We start from the raw sequence: 18925 nt of genomic DNA, 5'->3' as shown, positions 1-18925 counted from the left end.
ATGTAGTAACCAGTACTATAACTGGGTAATGTCTCTCTCCTCTAGTCTAGTGTCATCATGTAGTAACCAGTACTATAACTGGGTAATGTCTCTCTCCTCTAGTCTAGTGTCATCATGTAGTAACCAGTACTATAACTGGGTAATGTCTCCTCTCCTCTAGTCTAGTGTCATCATGTAGTAACCAGTACTATAACTGGGTAATGTCTCTCTCCTCTAGTCTAGTGTCATCATGTAGTAACCAGTACTATAACTGGGTAATGTCTCTCTCCTCTAGTCTAGTGTCATCATGTAGTAACCAGTACTATAACTGGGTAATGTCTCTCTCCTCTAGTCTAGTGTCATCATGTAGTAACCAGTACTATAACTGGGTAATGTCTCCTCTCCTCTAGTCTAGTGTCATCATGTAGTAACCAGTACTATAACTGGGTAATGTCTCCTCTCCTCTAGTCTAGTGTCATCATGTAGTAACCAGTACTATAACTGGGTAATGTCTCTCTCCTCTAGTCTAGTGTCATCATGTAGTAACCAGTACTATAACTGGGTAATGTCTCTCTCCTCTAGTCTAGTGTCATCATGTAGTAACCAGTACTATAACTGGGTAATGTCTCTCTCCTCTAGTCTAGTGTCATCATGTAGTAACCAGTACTATAACTGGGTAATGTCTCTCTCCTCTAGTCTAGTGTCATCATGTAGTAACCAGTACTATAACTGGGTAATGTCTCTCTCCTCTAGTCTAGTGTCATCATGTAGTAACCAGTACTATAACTGGGTAATGTCTCTCTCCTCTAGTCTAGTGTCATCATGTAGTAACCAGTACTATAACTGGGTAATGTCTCTCTCCTCTAGTCTAGTGTCATCATGTAGTAACCAGTACTATAACTGGGTAATGTCTCTCTCCTCTAGTCTAGTGTCATCATGTAGTAACCAGTACTATAACTGGGTAATGTCTCCTCTCCTCTAGTCTAGTGTCATCATGTAGTAACCAGTACTATAACTGGGTAATGTCTCTCTCCTCTAGTCTAGTGTCATCATGTAGTAACCAGTACTATAACTGGGTAATGTCTCTCTCCTCTAGTCTAGTGTCATCATGTAGTAACCAGTACTATAACTGGGTAATGTCTCTCTCCTCTAGTCTAGTGTCATCATGTAGTAACCAGTACTATAACTGGGTAATGTCTCCTCTCCTCTAGTCTAGTGTCATCATGTAGTAACCAGTACTATAACTGGGTAATGTCTCTCTCCTCTAGTCTAGTGTCATCATGTAGTAACCAGTACTATAACTGGGTAATGTCTCTCTCCTCTAGTCTAGTGTCATCATGTAGTAACCAGTACTATAACTGGGTAATGTCTCCTCTCCTCTAGTCTAGTGTCATCATGTAGTAACCAGTACTATAACTGGGTAATGTCTCTCTCCTCTAGTCTAGTGTCATCATGTAGTAACCAGTACTATAACTGGGTAATGTCTCTCTCCTCTAGTCTAGTGTCATCATGTAGTAACCAGTACTATAACTGGGTAATGTCTCTCTCCTCTAGTCTAGTGTCATCATGTAGTAACCAGTACTATAACTGGGTAATGTCTCCTCTCCTCTAGTCTAGTGTCATCATGTAGTAACCAGTACTATAACTGGGTAATGTCTCCTCTCCTCTAGTCTAGTGTCATCATGTAGTAACCAGTACTATAACTGGGTAATGTCTCCTCTCCTCTAGTCTAGTGTCATCATGTAGTAACCAGTACTATAACTGGGTAATGTCTCCTCTCCTCTAGTCTAGTGTCATCATGTAGTAACCAGTACTATAACTGGGTAATGTCTCTCTCCTCTAGTCTAGTGTCATCATGTAGTAACCAGTACTATAACTGGGTAATGTCTCCTCTCCTCTAGTCTAGTGTCATCATGTAGTAACCAGTACTATAACTGGGTAATGTCTCTCTCCTCTAGTCTAGTGTCATCATGTAGTAACCAGTACTATAACTGGGTAATGTCTCTCTCCTCTAGTCTAGTGTCATCATGTAGTAACCAGTACTATAACTGGGTAATGTCTCCTCTCCTCTAGTCTAGTGTCATCATGTAGTAACCAGTACTATAACTGGGTAATGTCTCTCTCCTCTAGTCTAGTGTCATCATGTAGTAACCAGTACTATAACTGGGTAATGTCTCTCTCCTCTAGTCTAGTGTCATCATGTAGTAACCAGTACTATAACTGGGTAATGTCTCTCTCCTCTAGTCTAGTGTCATCATGTAGTAACCAGTACTATAACTGGGTAATGTCTCCTCTCCTCTAGTCTAGTGTCATCATGTAGTAACCAGTACTATAACTGGGTAATGTCTCTCTCCTCTAGTCTAGTGTCATCATGTAGTAACCAGTACTATAACTGGGTAATGTCTCTCTCCTCTAGTCTAGTGTCATCATGTAGTAACCAGTACTATAACTGGGTAATGTCTCCTCTCCTCTAGTCTAGTGTCATCATGTAGTAACCAGTACTATAACTGGGTAATGTCTCTCTCCTCTAGTCTAGTGTCATCATGTAGTAACCAGTACTATAACTGGGTAATGTCTCCTCTCCTCTAGTCTAGTGTCATCATGTAGTAACCAGTACTATAACTGGGTAATGTCTCTCTCCTCTAGTCTAGTGTCATCATGTAGTAACCAGTACTATAACTGGGTAATGTCTCTCTCCTCTAGTCTAGTGTCATCATGTAGTAACCAGTACTATAACTGGGTAATGTCTCCTCTCCTCTAGTCTAGTGTCATCATGTAGTAACCAGTACTATAACTGGGTAATGTCTCCTCTCCTCTAGTCTAGTGTCATCATGTAGTAACCAGTACTATAACTGGGTAATGTCTCCTCTCCTCTAGTCTAGTGTCATCATGTAGTAACCAGTACTATAACTGGGTAATGTCTCTCTCCTCTAGTCTAGTGTCATCATGTAGTAACCAGTACTATAACTGGGTAATGTCTCTCTCCTCTAGTCTAGTGTCATCATGTAGTAACCAGTACTATAACTGGGTAATGTCTCTCTCCTCTAGTCTAGTGTCATCATGTAGTAACCAGTACTATAACTGGGTAATGTCTCTCTCCTCTAGTCTAGTGTCATCATGTAGTAACCAGTACTATAACTGGGTAATGTCTCTCTCCTCTAGTCTAGTGTCATCATGTAGTAACCAGTACTATAACTGGGTAATGTCTCTCTCCTCTAGTCTAGTGTCATCATGTAGTAACCAGTACTATAACTGGGTAATGTCTCTCTCCTCTAGTCTAGTGTCATCATGTAGTAACCAGTACTATAACTGGGTAATGTCTCTCTCCTCTAGTCTAGTGTCATCATGTAGTAACCAGTACTATAACTGGGTAATGTCTCTCTCCTCTAGTCTAGTGTCATCATGTAGTAACCAGTACTATAACTGGGTAATGTCTCTCTCCTCTAGTCTAGTGTCATCATGTAGTAACCAGTACTATAACTGGGTAATGTCTCTCTCCTCTAGTCTAGTGTCATCATGTAGTAACCAGTACTATAACTGGGTAATGTCTCTCTCCTCTAGTCTAGTGTCATCATGTAGTAACCAGTACTATAACTGGGTAATGTCTCTCTCCTCTAGTCTAGTGTCATCATGTAGTAACCAGTACTATAACTGGGTAATGTCTCTCTCCTCTAGTCTAGTGTCATCATGTAGTAACCAGTACTATAACTGGGTAATGTCTCTCTCCTCTAGTCTAGTGTCATCATGTAGTAACCAGTACTATAACTGGGTAATGTCTCTCTCCTCTAGTCTAGTGTCATCATGTAGTAACCAGTACTATAACTGGGTAATGTCTCCTCTCCTCTAGTCTAGTGTCATCATGTAGTAACCAGTACTATAACTGGGTAATGTCTCTCTCCTCTAGTCTAGTGTCATCATGTAGTAACCAGTACTATAACTGGGTAATGTCTCTCTCCTCTAGTCTAGTGTCATCATGTAGTAACCAGTACTATAACTGGGTAATGTCTCTCTCCTCTAGTCTAGTGTCATCATGTAGTAACCAGTACTATAACTGGGTAATGTCTCTCTCCTCTAGTCTAGTGTCATCATGTAGTAACCAGTACTATAACTGGGTAATGTCTCTCTCCTCTAGTCTAGTGTCATCATGTAGTAACCAGTACTATAACTGGGTAATGTCTCTCTCCTCTAGTCTAGTGTCATCATGTAGTAACCAGTACTATAACTGGGTAATGTCTCCTCTCCTCTAGTCTAGTGTCATCATGTAGTAACCAGTACTATAACTGGGTAATGTCTCTCTCCTCTAGTCTAGTGTCATCATGTAGTAACCAGTACTATAACTGGGTAATGTCTCTCTCCTCTAGTCTAGTGTCATCATGTAGTAACCAGTACTATAACTGGGTAATGTCTCTCTCCTCTAGTCTAGTGTCATCATGTAGTAACCAGTACTATAACTGGGTAATGTCTCCTCTCCTCTAGTCTAGTGTCATCATGTAGTAACCAGTACTATAACTGGGTAATGTCTCTCTCCTCTAGTCTAGTGTCATCATGTAGTAACCAGTACTATAACTGGGTAATGTCTCCTCTCCTCTAGTCTAGTGTCATCATGTAGTAACCAGTACTATAACTGGGTAATGTCTCCTCTCCTCTAGTCTAGTGTCATCATGTAGTAACCAGTACTATAACTGGGTAATGTCTCTCTCCTCTAGTCTAGTGTCATCATGTAGTAACCAGTACTATAACTGGGTAATGTCTCTCTCCTCTAGTCTAGTGTCATCATGTAGTAACCAGTACTATAACTGGGTAATGTCTCTCTCCTCTAGTCTAGTGTCATCATGTAGTAACCAGTACTATAACTGGGTAATGTCTCTCTCCTCTAGTCTAGTGTCATCATGTAGTAACCAGTACTATAACTGGGTAATGTCTCTCTCCTCTAGTCTAGTGTCATCATGTAGTAACCAGTACTATAACTGGGTAATGTCTCTCTCCTCTAGTCTAGTGTCATCATGTAGTAACCAGTACTATAACTGGGTAATGTCTCTCTCCTCTAGTCTAGTGTCATCATGTAGTAACCAGTACTATAACTGGGTAATGTCTCTCTCCTCTAGTCTAGTGTCATCATGTAGTAACCAGTACTATAACTGGGTAATGTCTCTCTCCTCTAGTCTAGTGTCATCATGTAGTAACCAGTACTATAACTGGGTAATGTCTCTCTCCTCTAGTCTAGTGTCATCATGTAGTAACCAGTACTATAACTGGGTAATGTCTCTCTCCTCTAGTCTAGTGTCATCATGTAGTAACCAGTACTATAACTGGGTAATGTCTCTCTCCTCTAGTCTAGTGTCATCATGTAGTAACCAGTACTATAACTGGGTAATGTCTCTCTCCTCTAGTCTAGTGTCATCATGTAGTAACCAGTACTATAACTGGGTAATGTCTCTCTCCTCTAGTCTAGTGTCATCATGTAGTAACCAGTACTATAACTGGGTAATGTCTCTCTCCTCTAGTCTAGTGTCATCATGTAGTAACCAGTACTATAACTGGGTAATGTCTCTCTCCTCTAGTCTAGTGTCATCATGTAGTAACCAGTACTATAACTGGGTAATGTCTCTCTCCTCTAGTCTAGTGTCATCATGTAGTAACCAGTACTATAACTGGGTAATGTCTCTCTCCTCTAGTCTAGTGTCATCATGTAGTAACCAGTACTATAACTGGGTAATGTCTCTCTCCTCTAGTCTAGTGTCATCATGTAGTAACCAGTACTATAACTGGGTAATGTCTCTCTCCTCTAGTCTAGTGTCATCATGTAGTAACCAGTACTATAACTGGGTAATGTCTCTCTCCTCTAGTCTAGTGTCATCATGTAGTAACCAGTACTATAACTGGGTAATGTCTCTCTCCTCTAGTCTAGTGTCATCATGTAGTAACCAGTACTATAACTGGGTAATGTCTCTCTCCTCTAGTCTAGTGTCATCATGTAGTAACCAGTACTATAACTGGGTAATGTCTCTCTCCTCTAGTCTAGTGTCATCATGTAGTAACCAGTACTATAACTGGGTAATGTCTCTCTCCTCTAGTCTAGTGTCATCATGTAGTAACCAGTACTATAACTGGGTAATGTCTCTCTCCTCTAGTCTAGTGTCATCATGTAGTAACCAGTACTATAACTGGGTAATGTCTCCTCTCCTCTAGTCTAGTGTCATCATGTAGTAACCAGTACTATAACTGGGTAATGTCTCTCTCCTCTAGTCTAGTGTCATCATGTAGTAACCAGTACTATAACTGGGTAATGTCTCTCTCCTCTAGTCTAGTGTCATCATGTAGTAACCAGTACTATAACTGGGTAATGTCTCTCTCCTCTAGTCTAGTGTCATCATGTAGTAACCAGTACTATAACTGGGTAATGTCTCCTCTCCTCTAGTCTAGTGTCATCATGTAGTAACCAGTACTATAACTGGGTAATGTCTCCTCTCCTCTAGTCTAGTGTCATCATGTAGTAACCAGTACTATAACTGGGTAATGTCTCTCTCCTCTAGTCTAGTGTCATCATGTAGTAACCAGTACTATAACTGGGTAATGTCTCTCTCCTCTAGTCTAGTGTCATCATGTAGTAACCAGTACTATAACTGGGTAATGTCTCTCTCCTCTAGTCTAGTGTCATCATGTAGTAACCAGTACTATAACTGGGTAATGTCTCTCTCCTCTAGTCTAGTGTCATCATGTAGTAACCAGTACTATAACTGGGTAATGTCTCTCTCCTCTAGTCTAGTGTCATCATGTAGTAACCAGTACTATAACTGGGTAATGTCTCTCTCCTCTAGTCTAGTGTCATCATGTAGTAACCAGTACTATAACTGGGTAATGTCTCTCTCCTCTAGTCTAGTGTCATCATGTAGTAACCAGTACTATAACTGGGTAATGTCTCCTCTCCTCTAGTCTAGTGTCATCATGTAGTAACCAGTACTATAACTGGGTAATGTCTCTCTCCTCTAGTCTAGTGTCATCATGTAGTAACCAGTACTATAACTGGGTAATGTCTCTCTCCTCTAGTCTAGTGTCATCATGTAGTAACCAGTACTATAACTGGGTAATGTCTCTCTCCTCTAGTCTAGTGTCATCATGTAGTAACCAGTACTATAACTGGGTAATGTCTCTCTCCTCTAGTCTAGTGTCATCATGTAGTAACCAGTACTATAACTGGGTAATGTCTCTCTCCTCTAGTCTAGTGTCATCATGTAGTAACCAGTACTATAACTGGGTAATGTCTCTCTCCTCTAGTCTAGTGTCATCATGTAGTAACCAGTACTATAACTGGGTAATGTCTCTCTCCTCTAGTCTAGTGTCATCATGTAGTAACCAGTACTATAACTGGGTAATGTCTCCTCTCCTCTAGTCTAGTGTCATCATGTAGTAACCAGTACTATAACTGGGTAATGTCTCTCTCCTCTAGTCTAGTGTCATCATGTAGTAACCAGTACTATAACTGGGTAATGTCTCTCTCCTCTAGTCTAGTGTCATCATGTAGTAACCAGTACTATAACTGGGTAATGTCTCTCTCCTCTAGTCTAGTGTCATCATGTAGTAACCAGTACTATAACTGGGTAATGTCTCCTCTCCTCTAGTCTAGTGTCATCATGTAGTAACCAGTACTATAACTGGGTAATGTCTCTCTCCTCTAGTCTAGTGTCATCATGTAGTAACCAGTACTATAACTGGGTAATGTCTCCTCTCCTCTAGTCTAGTGTCATCATGTAGTAACCAGTACTATAACTGGGTAATGTCTCTCTCCTCTAGTCTAGTGTCATCATGTAGTAACCAGTACTATAACTGGGTAATGTCTCTCTCCTCTAGTCTAGTGTCATCATGTAGTAACCAGTACTATAACTGGGTAATGTCTCTCTCCTCTAGTCTAGTGTCATCATGTAGTAACCAGTACTATAACTGGGTAATGTCTCTCTCCTCTAGTCTAGTGTCATCATGTAGTAACCAGTACTATAACTGGGTAATGTCTCTCTCCTCTAGTCTAGTGTCATCATGTAGTAACCAGTACTATAACTGGGTAATGTCTCCTCTCCTCTAGTCTAGTGTCATCATGTAGTAACCAGTACTATAACTGGGTAATGTCTCTCTCCTCTAGTCTAGTGTCATCATGTAGTAACCAGTACTATAACTGGGTAATGTCTCTCTCCTCTAGTCTAGTGTCATCATGTAGTAACCAGTACTATAACTGGGTAATGTCTCTCTCCTCTAGTCTAGTGTCATCATGTAGTAACCAGTACTATAACTGGGTAATGTCTCCTCTCCTCTAGTCTAGTGTCATCATGTAGTAACCAGTACTATAACTGGGTAATGTCTCTCTCCTCTAGTCTAGTGTCATCATGTAGTAACCAGTACTATAACTGGGTAATGTCTCTCTCCTCTAGTCTAGTGTCATCATGTAGTAACCAGTACTATAACTGGGTAATGTCTCTCTCCTCTAGTCTAGTGTCATCATGTAGTAACCAGTACTATAACTGGGTAATGTCTCTCTCCTCTAGTCTAGTGTCATCATGTAGTAACCAGTACTATAACTGGGTAATGTCTCTCTCCTCTAGTCTAGTGTCATCATGTAGTAACCAGTACTATAACTGGGTAATGTCTCTCTCCTCTAGTCTAGTGTCATCATGTAGTAACCAGTACTATAACTGGGTAATGTCTCTCTCCTCTAGTCTAGTGTCATCATGTAGTAACCAGTACTATAACTGGGTAATGTCTCTCTCCTCTAGTCTAGTGTCATCATGTAGTAACCAGTACTATAACTGGGTAATGTCTCTCTCCTCTAGTCTAGTGTCATCATGTAGTAACCAGTACTATAACTGGGTAATGTCTCTCTCCTCTAGTCTAGTGTCATCATGTAGTAACCAGTACTATAACTGGGTAATGTCTCTCTCCTCTAGTCTAGTGTCATCATGTAGTAACCAGTACTATAACTGGGTAATGTCTCCTCTCCTCTAGTCTAGTGTCATCATGTAGTAACCAGTACTATAACTGGGTAATGTCTCTCTCCTCTAGTCTAGTGTCATCATGTAGTAACCAGTACTATAACTGGGTAATGTCTCTCTCCTCTAGTCTAGTGTCATCATGTAGTAACCAGTACTATAACTGGGTAATGTCTCTCTCCTCTAGTCTAGTGTCATCATGTAGTAACCAGTACTATAACTGGGTAATGTCTCTCTCCTCTAGTCTAGTGTCATCATGTAGTAACCAGTACTATAACTGGGTAATGTCTCCTCTCCTCTAGTCTAGTGTCATCATGTAGTAACCAGTACTATAACTGGGTAATGTCTCTCTCCTCTAGTCTAGTGTCATCATGTAGTAACCAGTACTATAACTGGGTAATGTCTCTCTCCTCTAGTCTAGTGTCATCATGTAGTAACCAGTACTATAACTGGGTAATGTCTCTCTCCTCTAGTCTAGTGTCATCATGTAGTAACCAGTACTATAACTGGGTAATGTCTCTCTCCTCTAGTCTAGTGTCATCATGTAGTAACCAGTACTATAACTGGGTAATGTCTCTCTCCTCTAGTCTAGTGTCATCATGTAGTAACCAGTACTATAACTGGGTAATGTCTCTCTCCTCTAGTCTAGTGTCATCATGTAGTAACCAGTACTATAACTGGGTAATGTCTCTCTCCTCTAGTCTAGTGTCATCATGTAGTAACCAGTACTATAACTGGGTAATGTCTCTCTCCTCTAGTCTAGTGTCATCATGTAGTAACCAGTACTATAACTGGGTAATGTCTCCTCTCCTCTAGTCTAGTGTCATCATGTAGTAACCAGTACTATAACTGGGTAATGTCTCTCTCCTCTAGTCTAGTGTCATCATGTAGTAACCAGTACTATAACTGGGTAATGTCTCTCTCCTCTAGTCTAGTGTCATCATGTAGTAACCAGTACTATAACTGGGTAATGTCTCTCTCCTCTAGTCTAGTGTCATCATGTAGTAACCAGTACTATAACTGGGTAATGTCTCCTCTCCTCTAGTCTAGTGTCATCATGTAGTAACCAGTACTATAACTGGGTAATGTCTCTCTCCTCTAGTCTAGTGTCATCATGTAGTAACCAGTACTATAACTGGGTAATGTCTCTCTCCTCTAGTCTAGTGTCATCATGTAGTAACCAGTACTATAACTGGGTAATGTCTCTCTCCTCTAGTCTAGTGTCATCATGTAGTAACCAGTACTATAACTGGGTAATGTCTCTCTCCTCTAGTCTAGTGTCATCATGTAGTAACCAGTACTATAACTGGGTAATGTCTCTCTCCTCTAGTCTAGTGTCATCATGTAGTAACCAGTACTATAACTGGGTAATGTCTCTCTCCTCTAGTCTAGTGTCATCATGTAGTAACCAGTACTATAACTGGGTAATGTCTCTCTCCTCTAGTCTAGTGTCATCATGTAGTAACCAGTACTATAACTGGGTAATGTCTCTCTCCTCTAGTCTAGTGTCATCATGTAGTAACCAGTACTATAACTGGGTAATGTCTCTCTCCTCTAGTCTAGTGTCATCATGTAGTAACCAGTACTATAACTGGGTAATGTCTCTCTCCTCTAGTCTAGTGTCATCATGTAGTAACCAGTACTATAACTGGGTAATGTCTCTCTCCTCTAGTCTAGTGTCATCATGTAGTAACCAGTACTATAACTGGGTAATGTCTCTCTCCTCTAGTCTAGTGTCATCATGTAGTAACCAGTACTATAACTGGGTAATGTCTCCTCTCCTCTAGTCTAGTGTCATCATGTAGTAACCAGTACTATAACTGGGTAATGTCTCTCTCCTCTAGTCTAGTGTCATCATGTAGTAACCAGTACTATAACTGGGTAATGTCTCTCTCCTCTAGTCTAGTGTCATCATGTAGTAACCAGTACTATAACTGGGTAATGTCTCTCTCCTCTAGTCTAGTGTCATCATGTAGTAACCAGTACTATAACTGGGTAATGTCTCTCTCCTCTAGTCTAGTGTCATCATGTAGTAACCAGTACTATAACTGGGTAATGTCTCTCTCCTCTAGTCTAGTGTCATCATGTAGTAACCAGTACTATAACTGGGTAATGTCTCTCTCCTCTAGTCTAGTGTCATCATGTAGTAACCAGTACTATAACTGGGTAATGTCTCTCTCCTCTAGTCTAGTGTCATCATGTAGTAACCAGTACTATAACTGGGTAATGTCTCTCTCCTCTAGTCTAGTGTCATCATGTAGTAACCAGTACTATAACTGGGTAATGTCTCTCTCCTCTAGTCTAGTGTCATCATGTAGTAACCAGTACTATAACTGGGTAATGTCTCTCTCCTCTAGTCTAGTGTCATCATGTAGTAACCAGTACTATAACTGGGTAATGTCTCTCTCCTCTAGTCTAGTGTCATCATGTAGTAACCAGTACTATAACTGGGTAATGTCTCTCTCCTCTAGTCTAGTGTCATCATGTAGTAACCAGTACTATAACTGGGTAATGTCTCTCTCCTCTAGTCTAGTGTCATCATGTAGTAACCAGTACTATAACTGGGTAATGTCTCTCTCCTCTAGTCTAGTGTCATCATGTAGTAACCAGTACTATAACTGGGTAATGTCTCTCTCCTCTAGTCTAGTGTCATCATGTAGTAACCAGTACTATAACTGGGTAATGTCTCTCTCCTCTAGTCTAGTGTCATCATGTAGTAACCAGTACTATAACTGGGTAATGTCTCCTCTCCTCTAGTCTAGTGTCATCATGTAGTAACCAGTACTATAACTGGGTAATGTCTCTCTCCTCTAGTCTAGTGTCATCATGTAGTAACCAGTACTATAACTGGGTAATGTCTCTCTCCTCTAGTCTAGTGTCATCATGTAGTAACCAGTACTATAACTGGGTAATGTCTCTCTCCTCTAGTCTAGTGTCATCATGTAGTAACCAGTACTATAACTGGGTAATGTCTCTCTCCTCTAGTCTAGTGTCATCATGTAGTAACCAGTACTATAACTGGGTAATGTCTCTCTCCTCTAGTCTAGTGTCATCATGTAGTAACCAGTACTATAACTGGGTAATGTCTCTCTCCTCTAGTCTAGTGTCATCATGTAGTAACCAGTACTATAACTGGGTAATGTCTCTCTCCTCTAGTCTAGTGTCATCATGTAGTAACCAGTACTATAACTGGGTAATGTCTCTCTCCTCTAGTCTAGTGTCATCATGTAGTAACCAGTACTATAACTGCGTAATGTCTCTCTCCTCTAGTCTAGTGTCATCATGTAGTAACCAGTACTATAACTGGGTAATGTCTCTCTCCTCTAGTCTAGTGTCATCATGTAGTAACCAGTACTATAACTGGGTAATGTCTCTCTCCTCTAGTCTAGTGTCATCATGTAGTAACCAGTACTATAACTGGGTAATGTCTCTCTCCTCTAGTCTAGTGTCATCATGTAGTAACCAGTACTATAACTGGGTAATGTCTCTCTCCTCTAGTCTAGTGTCATCATGTAGTAACCAGTACTATAACTGGGTAATGTCTCTCTCCTCTAGTCTAGTGTCATCATGTAGTAACCAGTACTATAACTGGGTAATGTCTCTCTCCTCTAGTCTAGTGTCATCATGTAGTAACCAGTACTATAACTGGGTAATGTCTCTCTCCTCTAGTCTAGTGTCATCATGTAGTAACCAGTACTATAACTGGGTAATGTCTCTCTCCTCTAGTCTAGTGTCATCATGTAGTAACCAGTACTATAACTGGGTAATGTCTCTCTCCTCTAGTCTAGTGTCATCATGTAGTAACCAGTACTATAACTGGGTAATGTCTCTCTCCTCTAGTCTAGTGTCATCATGTAGTAACCAGTACTATAACTGGGTAATGTCTCCTCTCCTCTAGTCTAGTGTCATCATGTAGTAACCAGTACTATAACTGGGTAATGTCTCTCTCCTCTAGTCTAGTGTCATCATGTAGTAACCAGTACTATAACTGGGTAATGTCTCCTCTCCTCTAGTCTAGTGTCATCATGTAGTAACCAGTACTATAACTGGGTAATGTCTCCTCTCCTCTAGTCTAGTGTCATCATGTAGTAACCAGTACTATAACTGGGTAATGTCTCTCTCCTCTAGTCTAGTGTCATCATGTAGTAACCAGTACTATAACTGGGTAATGTCTCCTCTCCTCTAGTCTAGTGTCATCATGTAGTAACCAGTACTATAACTGGGTAATGTCTCTCTCCTCTAGTCTAGTGTCATCATGTAGTAACCAGTACTATAACTGGGTAATGTCTCCTCTCCTCTAGTCTAGTGTCATCATGTAGTAACCAGTACTATAACTGGGTAATGTCTCTCTCCTCTAGTCTAGTGTCATCATGTAGTAACCAGTACTATAACTGGGTAATGTCTCTCTCCTCTAGTCTAGTGTCATCATGTAGTAACCAGTACTATAACTGGGTAATGTCTCTCTCCTCTAGTCTAGTGTCATCATGTAGTAACCAGTACTATAACTGGGTAATGTCTCTCTCCTCTAGTCTAGTGTCATCATGTAGTAACCAGTACTATAACTGGGTAATGTCTCCTCTCCTCTAGTCTAGTGTCATCATGTAGTAACCAGTACTATAACTGGGTAATGTCTCTCTCCTCTAGTCTAGTGTCATCATGTAGTAACCAGTACTATAACTGGGTAATGTCTCTCTCCTCTAGTCTAGTGTCATCATGTAGTAACCAGTACTATAACTGGGTAATGTCTCTCTCCTCTAGTCTAGTGTCATCATGTAGTAACCAGTACTATAACTGGGTAATGTCTCTCTCCTCTAGTCTAGTGTCATCATGTAGTAACCAGTACTATAACTGGGTAATGTCTCTCTCCTCTAGTCTAGTGTCATCATGTAGTAACCAGTACTATAACTGGGTAATGTCTCTCTCCTCTAGTCTAGTGTCATCATGTAGTAACCAGTACTATAACTGGGTAATGTCTCTCTCCTCTAGTCTAGTGTCATCATGTAGTAACCAGTACTATAACTGGGTAATGTCTCTCTCCTCTAGTCTAGTGTCATCATGTAGTAACCAGTACTATAACTGGGTAATGTCTCTCTCCTCTAGTCTAGTGTCATCATGTAGTAACCAGTACTATAACTGGGTAATGTCTCTCTCCTCTAGTCTAGTGTCATCATGTAGTAACCAGTACTATAACTGGGTAATGTCTCCTCTCCTCTAGTCTAGTGTCATCATGTAGTAACCAGTACTATAACTGGGTAATGTCTCTCTCCTCTAGTCTAGTGTCATCATGTAGTAACCAGTACTATAACTGGGTAATGTCTCTCTCCTCTAGTCTAGTGTCATCATGTAGTAACCAGTACTATAACTGGGTAATGTCTCTCTCCTCTAGTCTAGTGTCATCATGTAGTAACCAGTACTATAACTGGGTAATGTCTCTCTCCTCTAGTCTAGTGTCATCATGTAGTAACCAGTACTATAACTGGGTAATGTCTCCTCTCCTCTAGTCTAGTGTCATCATGTAGTAACCAGTACTATAACTGGGTAATGTCTCTCTCCTCTAGTCTAGTGTCATCATGTAGTAACCAGTACTATAACTGGGTAATGTCTCTCTCCTCTAGTCTAGTGTCATCATGTAGTAACCAGTACTATAACTGGGTAATGTCTCCTCTCCTCTAGTCTAGTGTCATCATGTAGTAACCAGTACTATAACTGGGTAATGTCTCTCTCCTCTAGTCTAGTGTCATCATGTAGTAACCAGTACTATAACTGGGTAATGTCTCTCTCCTCTAGTCTAGTGTCATCATGTAGTAACCAGTACTATAACTGGGTAATGTCTCTCTCCTCTAGTCTAGTGTCATCATGTAGTAACCAGTACTATAACTGGGTAATGTCTCTCTCCTCTAGTCTAGTGTCATCATGTAGTAACCAGTACTATAACTGGGTAATGTCTCCTCTCCTCTAGTCTAGTGTCATCATGTAGTAACCAGTACTATAACTGGGTAATGTCTCTCTCCTCTAGTCTAGTGTCATCATGTAGTAACCAGTACTATAACTGGGTAATGTCTCCTCTCCTCTAGTCTAGTGTCATCATGTAGTAACCAGTACTATAACTGGGTAATGTCTCCTCTCCTCTAGTCTAGTGTCATCATGTAGTAACCAGTACTATAACTGGGTAATGTCTCCTCTCCTCTAGTCTAGTGTCATCATGTAGTAACCAGTACTATAACTGGGTAATGTCTCCTCTCCTCTAGTCTAGTGTCATCATGTAGTAACCAGTACTATAACTGGGTAATGTCTCTCTCCTCTAGTCTAGTGTCATCATGTAGTAACCAGTACTATAACTGGGTAATGTCTCTCTCCTCTAGTCTAGTGTCATCATGTAGTAACCAGTACTATAACTGGGTAATGTCTCTCTCCTCTAGTCTAGTGTCATCATGTAGTAACCAGTACTATAACTGGGTAATGTCTCTCTCCTCTAGTCTAGTGTCATCATGTAGTAACCAGTACTATAACTGGGTAATGTCTCTCTCCTCTAGTCTAGTGTCATCATGTAGTAACCAGTACTATAACTGGGTAATGTCTCTCTCCTCTAGTCTAGTGTCATCATGTAGTAACCAGTACTATAACTGGGTAATGTCTCTCTCCTCTAGTCTAGTGTCATCATGTAGTAACCAGTACTATAACTGGGTAATGTCTCTCTCCTCTAGTCTAGTGTCATCATGTAGTAACCAGTACTATAACTGGGTAATGTCTCTCTCCTCTAGTCTAGTGTCATCATGTAGTAACCAGTACTATAACTGGGTAATGTCTCTCTCCTCTAGTCTAGTGTCATCATGTAGTAACCAGTACTATAACTGGGTAATGTCTCTCTCCTCTAGTCTAGTGTCATCATGTAGTAACCAGTACTATAACTGGGTAATGTCTCTCTCCTCTAGTCTAGTGTCATCATGTAGTAACCAGTACTATAACTGGGTAATGTCTCTCTCCTCTAGTCTAGTGTCATCATGTAGTAACCAGTACTATAACTGGGTAATGTCTCTCTCCTCTAGTCTAGTGTCATCATGTAGTAACCAGTACTATAACTGGGTAATGTCTCCTCTCCTCTAGTCTAGTGTCATCATGTAGTAACCAGTACTATAACTGGGTAATGTCTCTCTCCTCTAGTCTAGTGTCATCATGTAGTAACCAGTACTATAACTGGGTAATGTCTCCTCTCCTCTAGTCTAGTGTCATCATGTAGTAACCAGTACTATAACTGGGTAATGTCTCTCTCCTCTAGTCTAGTGTCATCATGTAGTAACCAGTACTATAACTGGGTAATGTCTCTCTCCTCTAGTCTAGTGTCATCATGTAGTAACCAGTACTATAACTGGGTAATGTCTCTCTCCTCTAGTCTAGTGTCATCATGTAGTAACCAGTACTATAACTGGGTAATGTCTCTCTCCTCTAGTCTAGTGTCATCATGTAGTAACCAGTACTATAACTGGGTAATGTCTCCTCTCCTCTAGTCTAGTGTCATCATGTAGTAACCAGTACTATAACTGGGTAATGTCTCCTCTCCTCTAGTCTAGTGTCATCATGTAGTAACCAGTACTATAACTGGGTAATGTCTCCTCTCCTCTAGTCTAGTGTCATCATGTAGTAACCAGTACTATAACTGGGTAATGTCTCCTCTCCTCTAGTCTAGTGTCATCATGTAGTAACCAGTACTATAACTGGGTAATGTCTCTCTCCTCTAGTCTAGTGTCATCATGTAGTAACCAGTACTATAACTGGGTAATGTCTCCTCTCCTCTAGTCTAGTGTCATCATGTAGTAACCAGTACTATAACTGGGTAATGTCTCTCTCCTCTAGTCTAGTGTCATCATGTAGTAACCAGTACTATAACTGGGTAATGTCTCCTCTCCTCTAGTCTAGTGTCATCATGTAGTAACCAGTACTATAACTGGGTAATGTCTCTCTCCTCTAGTCTAGTGTCATCATGTAGTAACCAGTACTATAACTGGGTAATGTCTCCTCTCCTCTAGTCTAGTGTCATCATGTAGTAACCAGTACTATAACTGGGTAATGTCTCTCTCCTCTAGTCTAGTGTCATCATGTAGTAACCAGTACTATAACTGGGTAATGTCTCCTCTCCTCTAGTCTAGTGTCATCATGTAGTAACCAGTACTATAACTGGGTAATGTCTCTCTCCTCTAGTCTAGTGTCATCATGTAGTAACCAGTACTATAACTGGGTAATGTCTCTCTCCTCTAGTCTAGTGTCATCATGTAGTAACCAGTACTATAACTGGGTAATGTCTCTCTCCTCTAGTCTAGTGTCATCATGTAGTAACCAGTACTATAACTGGGTAATGTCTCCTCTCCTCTAGTCTAGTGTCATCATGTAGTAACCAGTACTATAACTGGGTAATGTCTCCTCTCCTCTAGTCTAGTGTCATCATGTAGTAACCAGTACTATAACTGGGTAATGTCTCTCTCCTCTAGTCTAGTGTCATCATGTAGTAACCAGTACTATAACTGGGTAATGTCTCTCTCCTCTAGTCTAGTGTCATCATGTAGTAACCAGTACTATAACTGGGTAATGTCTCTCTCCTCTCCTCTAGTGTCATCATGTAGTAACCAGTACTATAACTGGGTAATGTCTCTCTCCTCTAGTCTAGTGTCATCATGTAGTAACCAGTACTATAACTGGGTAATGTCTCTCTCCTCTAGTCTAGTGTCATCATGTAGTAACCAGTACTATAACTGGGTAATGTCTCTCTCCTCTAGTCTAGTGTCATCATGTAGTAACCAGTACTATAACTGGGTAATGTCTCTCTCCTCTAGTCTAGTGTCATCATGTAGTAACCAGTACTATAACTGGGTAATGTCTCTCTCCTCTAGTCTAGTGTCATCATGTAGTAACCAGTACTATAACTGGGTAATGTCTCTCTCCTCTAGTCTAGTGTCATCATGTAGTAACCAGTACTATAACTGGGTAATGTCTCTCTCCTCTCCTCTAGTGTCATCATGTAGTGACCAGTACTATAACTGGGTAATGTCTCTCTCCTCTCCTCTAGTGTCATCATGTAGTGACCAGTACTATAACTGCGTCCTGGTGGTCCAGGCCCGGTTGTGTCTCTACACCTACTACAGAACTGCCTGCTGTTCATCCTGCTCCTGAAGAACCACCTCCGCAGGCCACGAACACACACTCACTCCTCAAGAACACCTCCGCAGGCCACGAACACACACCACTCCTCAAGCACCACCTGTGCAGGCCATGAGTGTCCCAGATAGAAGTTGGTCTCCCTGAGATCACCTGGCTCCTGGAATACACACCTGAAGGAACCACACCTGAAGGAACCACCTGAAGGAACCACACCTGAAGGAACCACCTGAAGGAACCACACCTGAAGGAACCACACCTGAAGGAACCACCTGAAGGAACCACACCTGAAGGAACCACACCTGAACAGACTATGACCTGTTCCATCCACTTGGGTAGGCCTCACCTGGCCTCACCTCCACCTGAACACACCTGTATCAACACCAACACTCACCTTGCCTCACCTCCACCTGAACACACCTGTATCAACACCAACACTCACCTGGCCTCACCTCCACCTGAACACACCTGTATCAACACCAACACTCACCTGGCCTCACCTCCACCTGAACACACCTGTATCAACACTCACCTGGCCTCACCTCCACCTGAACACACCTGTATCAACACCAACACTCACCTGGCCTCACCTCCACCTGAAGGAACCACACCTGAAGGAACCACACCTGAACAGACTATGACCTGTTCCATCCACTTGGGTAGGCCTCACCTGGCCTCACCTCCACCTGAACACACCTGTATCAACACTCACCTGGCCTCACCTCCACCTGAACACACCTGTATCAACACTCACCTGGCCTCACCTCCACCTGAACACACCTGTATCAACACTCACCTGGCCTCACCTCCACCTGAACACACCT

The 18925-nt window shown here is 41.3% G+C and overlaps 1 protein-coding gene across 1 annotated transcript in view; it reads left to right on the top strand.

Annotated features, from left to right (window-relative positions):
• The window catches only part of adamtsl7 (ADAMTS-like 7), an 80171-nt gene extending 61837 nt beyond the window's left edge, over nt 1-18334 (top strand). The window contains exon 12 of the mRNA XM_045215196.1: nt 18013-18334. Coding sequence (XP_045071131.1) covers nt 18013-18116 — 104 coding nt within the window. The 3' untranslated portion in view covers nt 18117-18334. The remainder of the gene's footprint in view (nt 1-18012) is intronic.
• Nucleotides 18335-18925: the final 591 nt, after the last annotated feature.

This window comes from Coregonus clupeaformis, unplaced genomic scaffold (assembly GCF_020615455.1).
Source record: "Coregonus clupeaformis isolate EN_2021a unplaced genomic scaffold, ASM2061545v1 scaf0390, whole genome shotgun sequence".
Classification (NCBI taxonomy): domain Eukaryota; kingdom Metazoa; phylum Chordata; class Actinopteri; order Salmoniformes; family Salmonidae; genus Coregonus; species Coregonus clupeaformis.
This window is presented reverse-complemented; position numbering and strand designations above follow the sequence as displayed.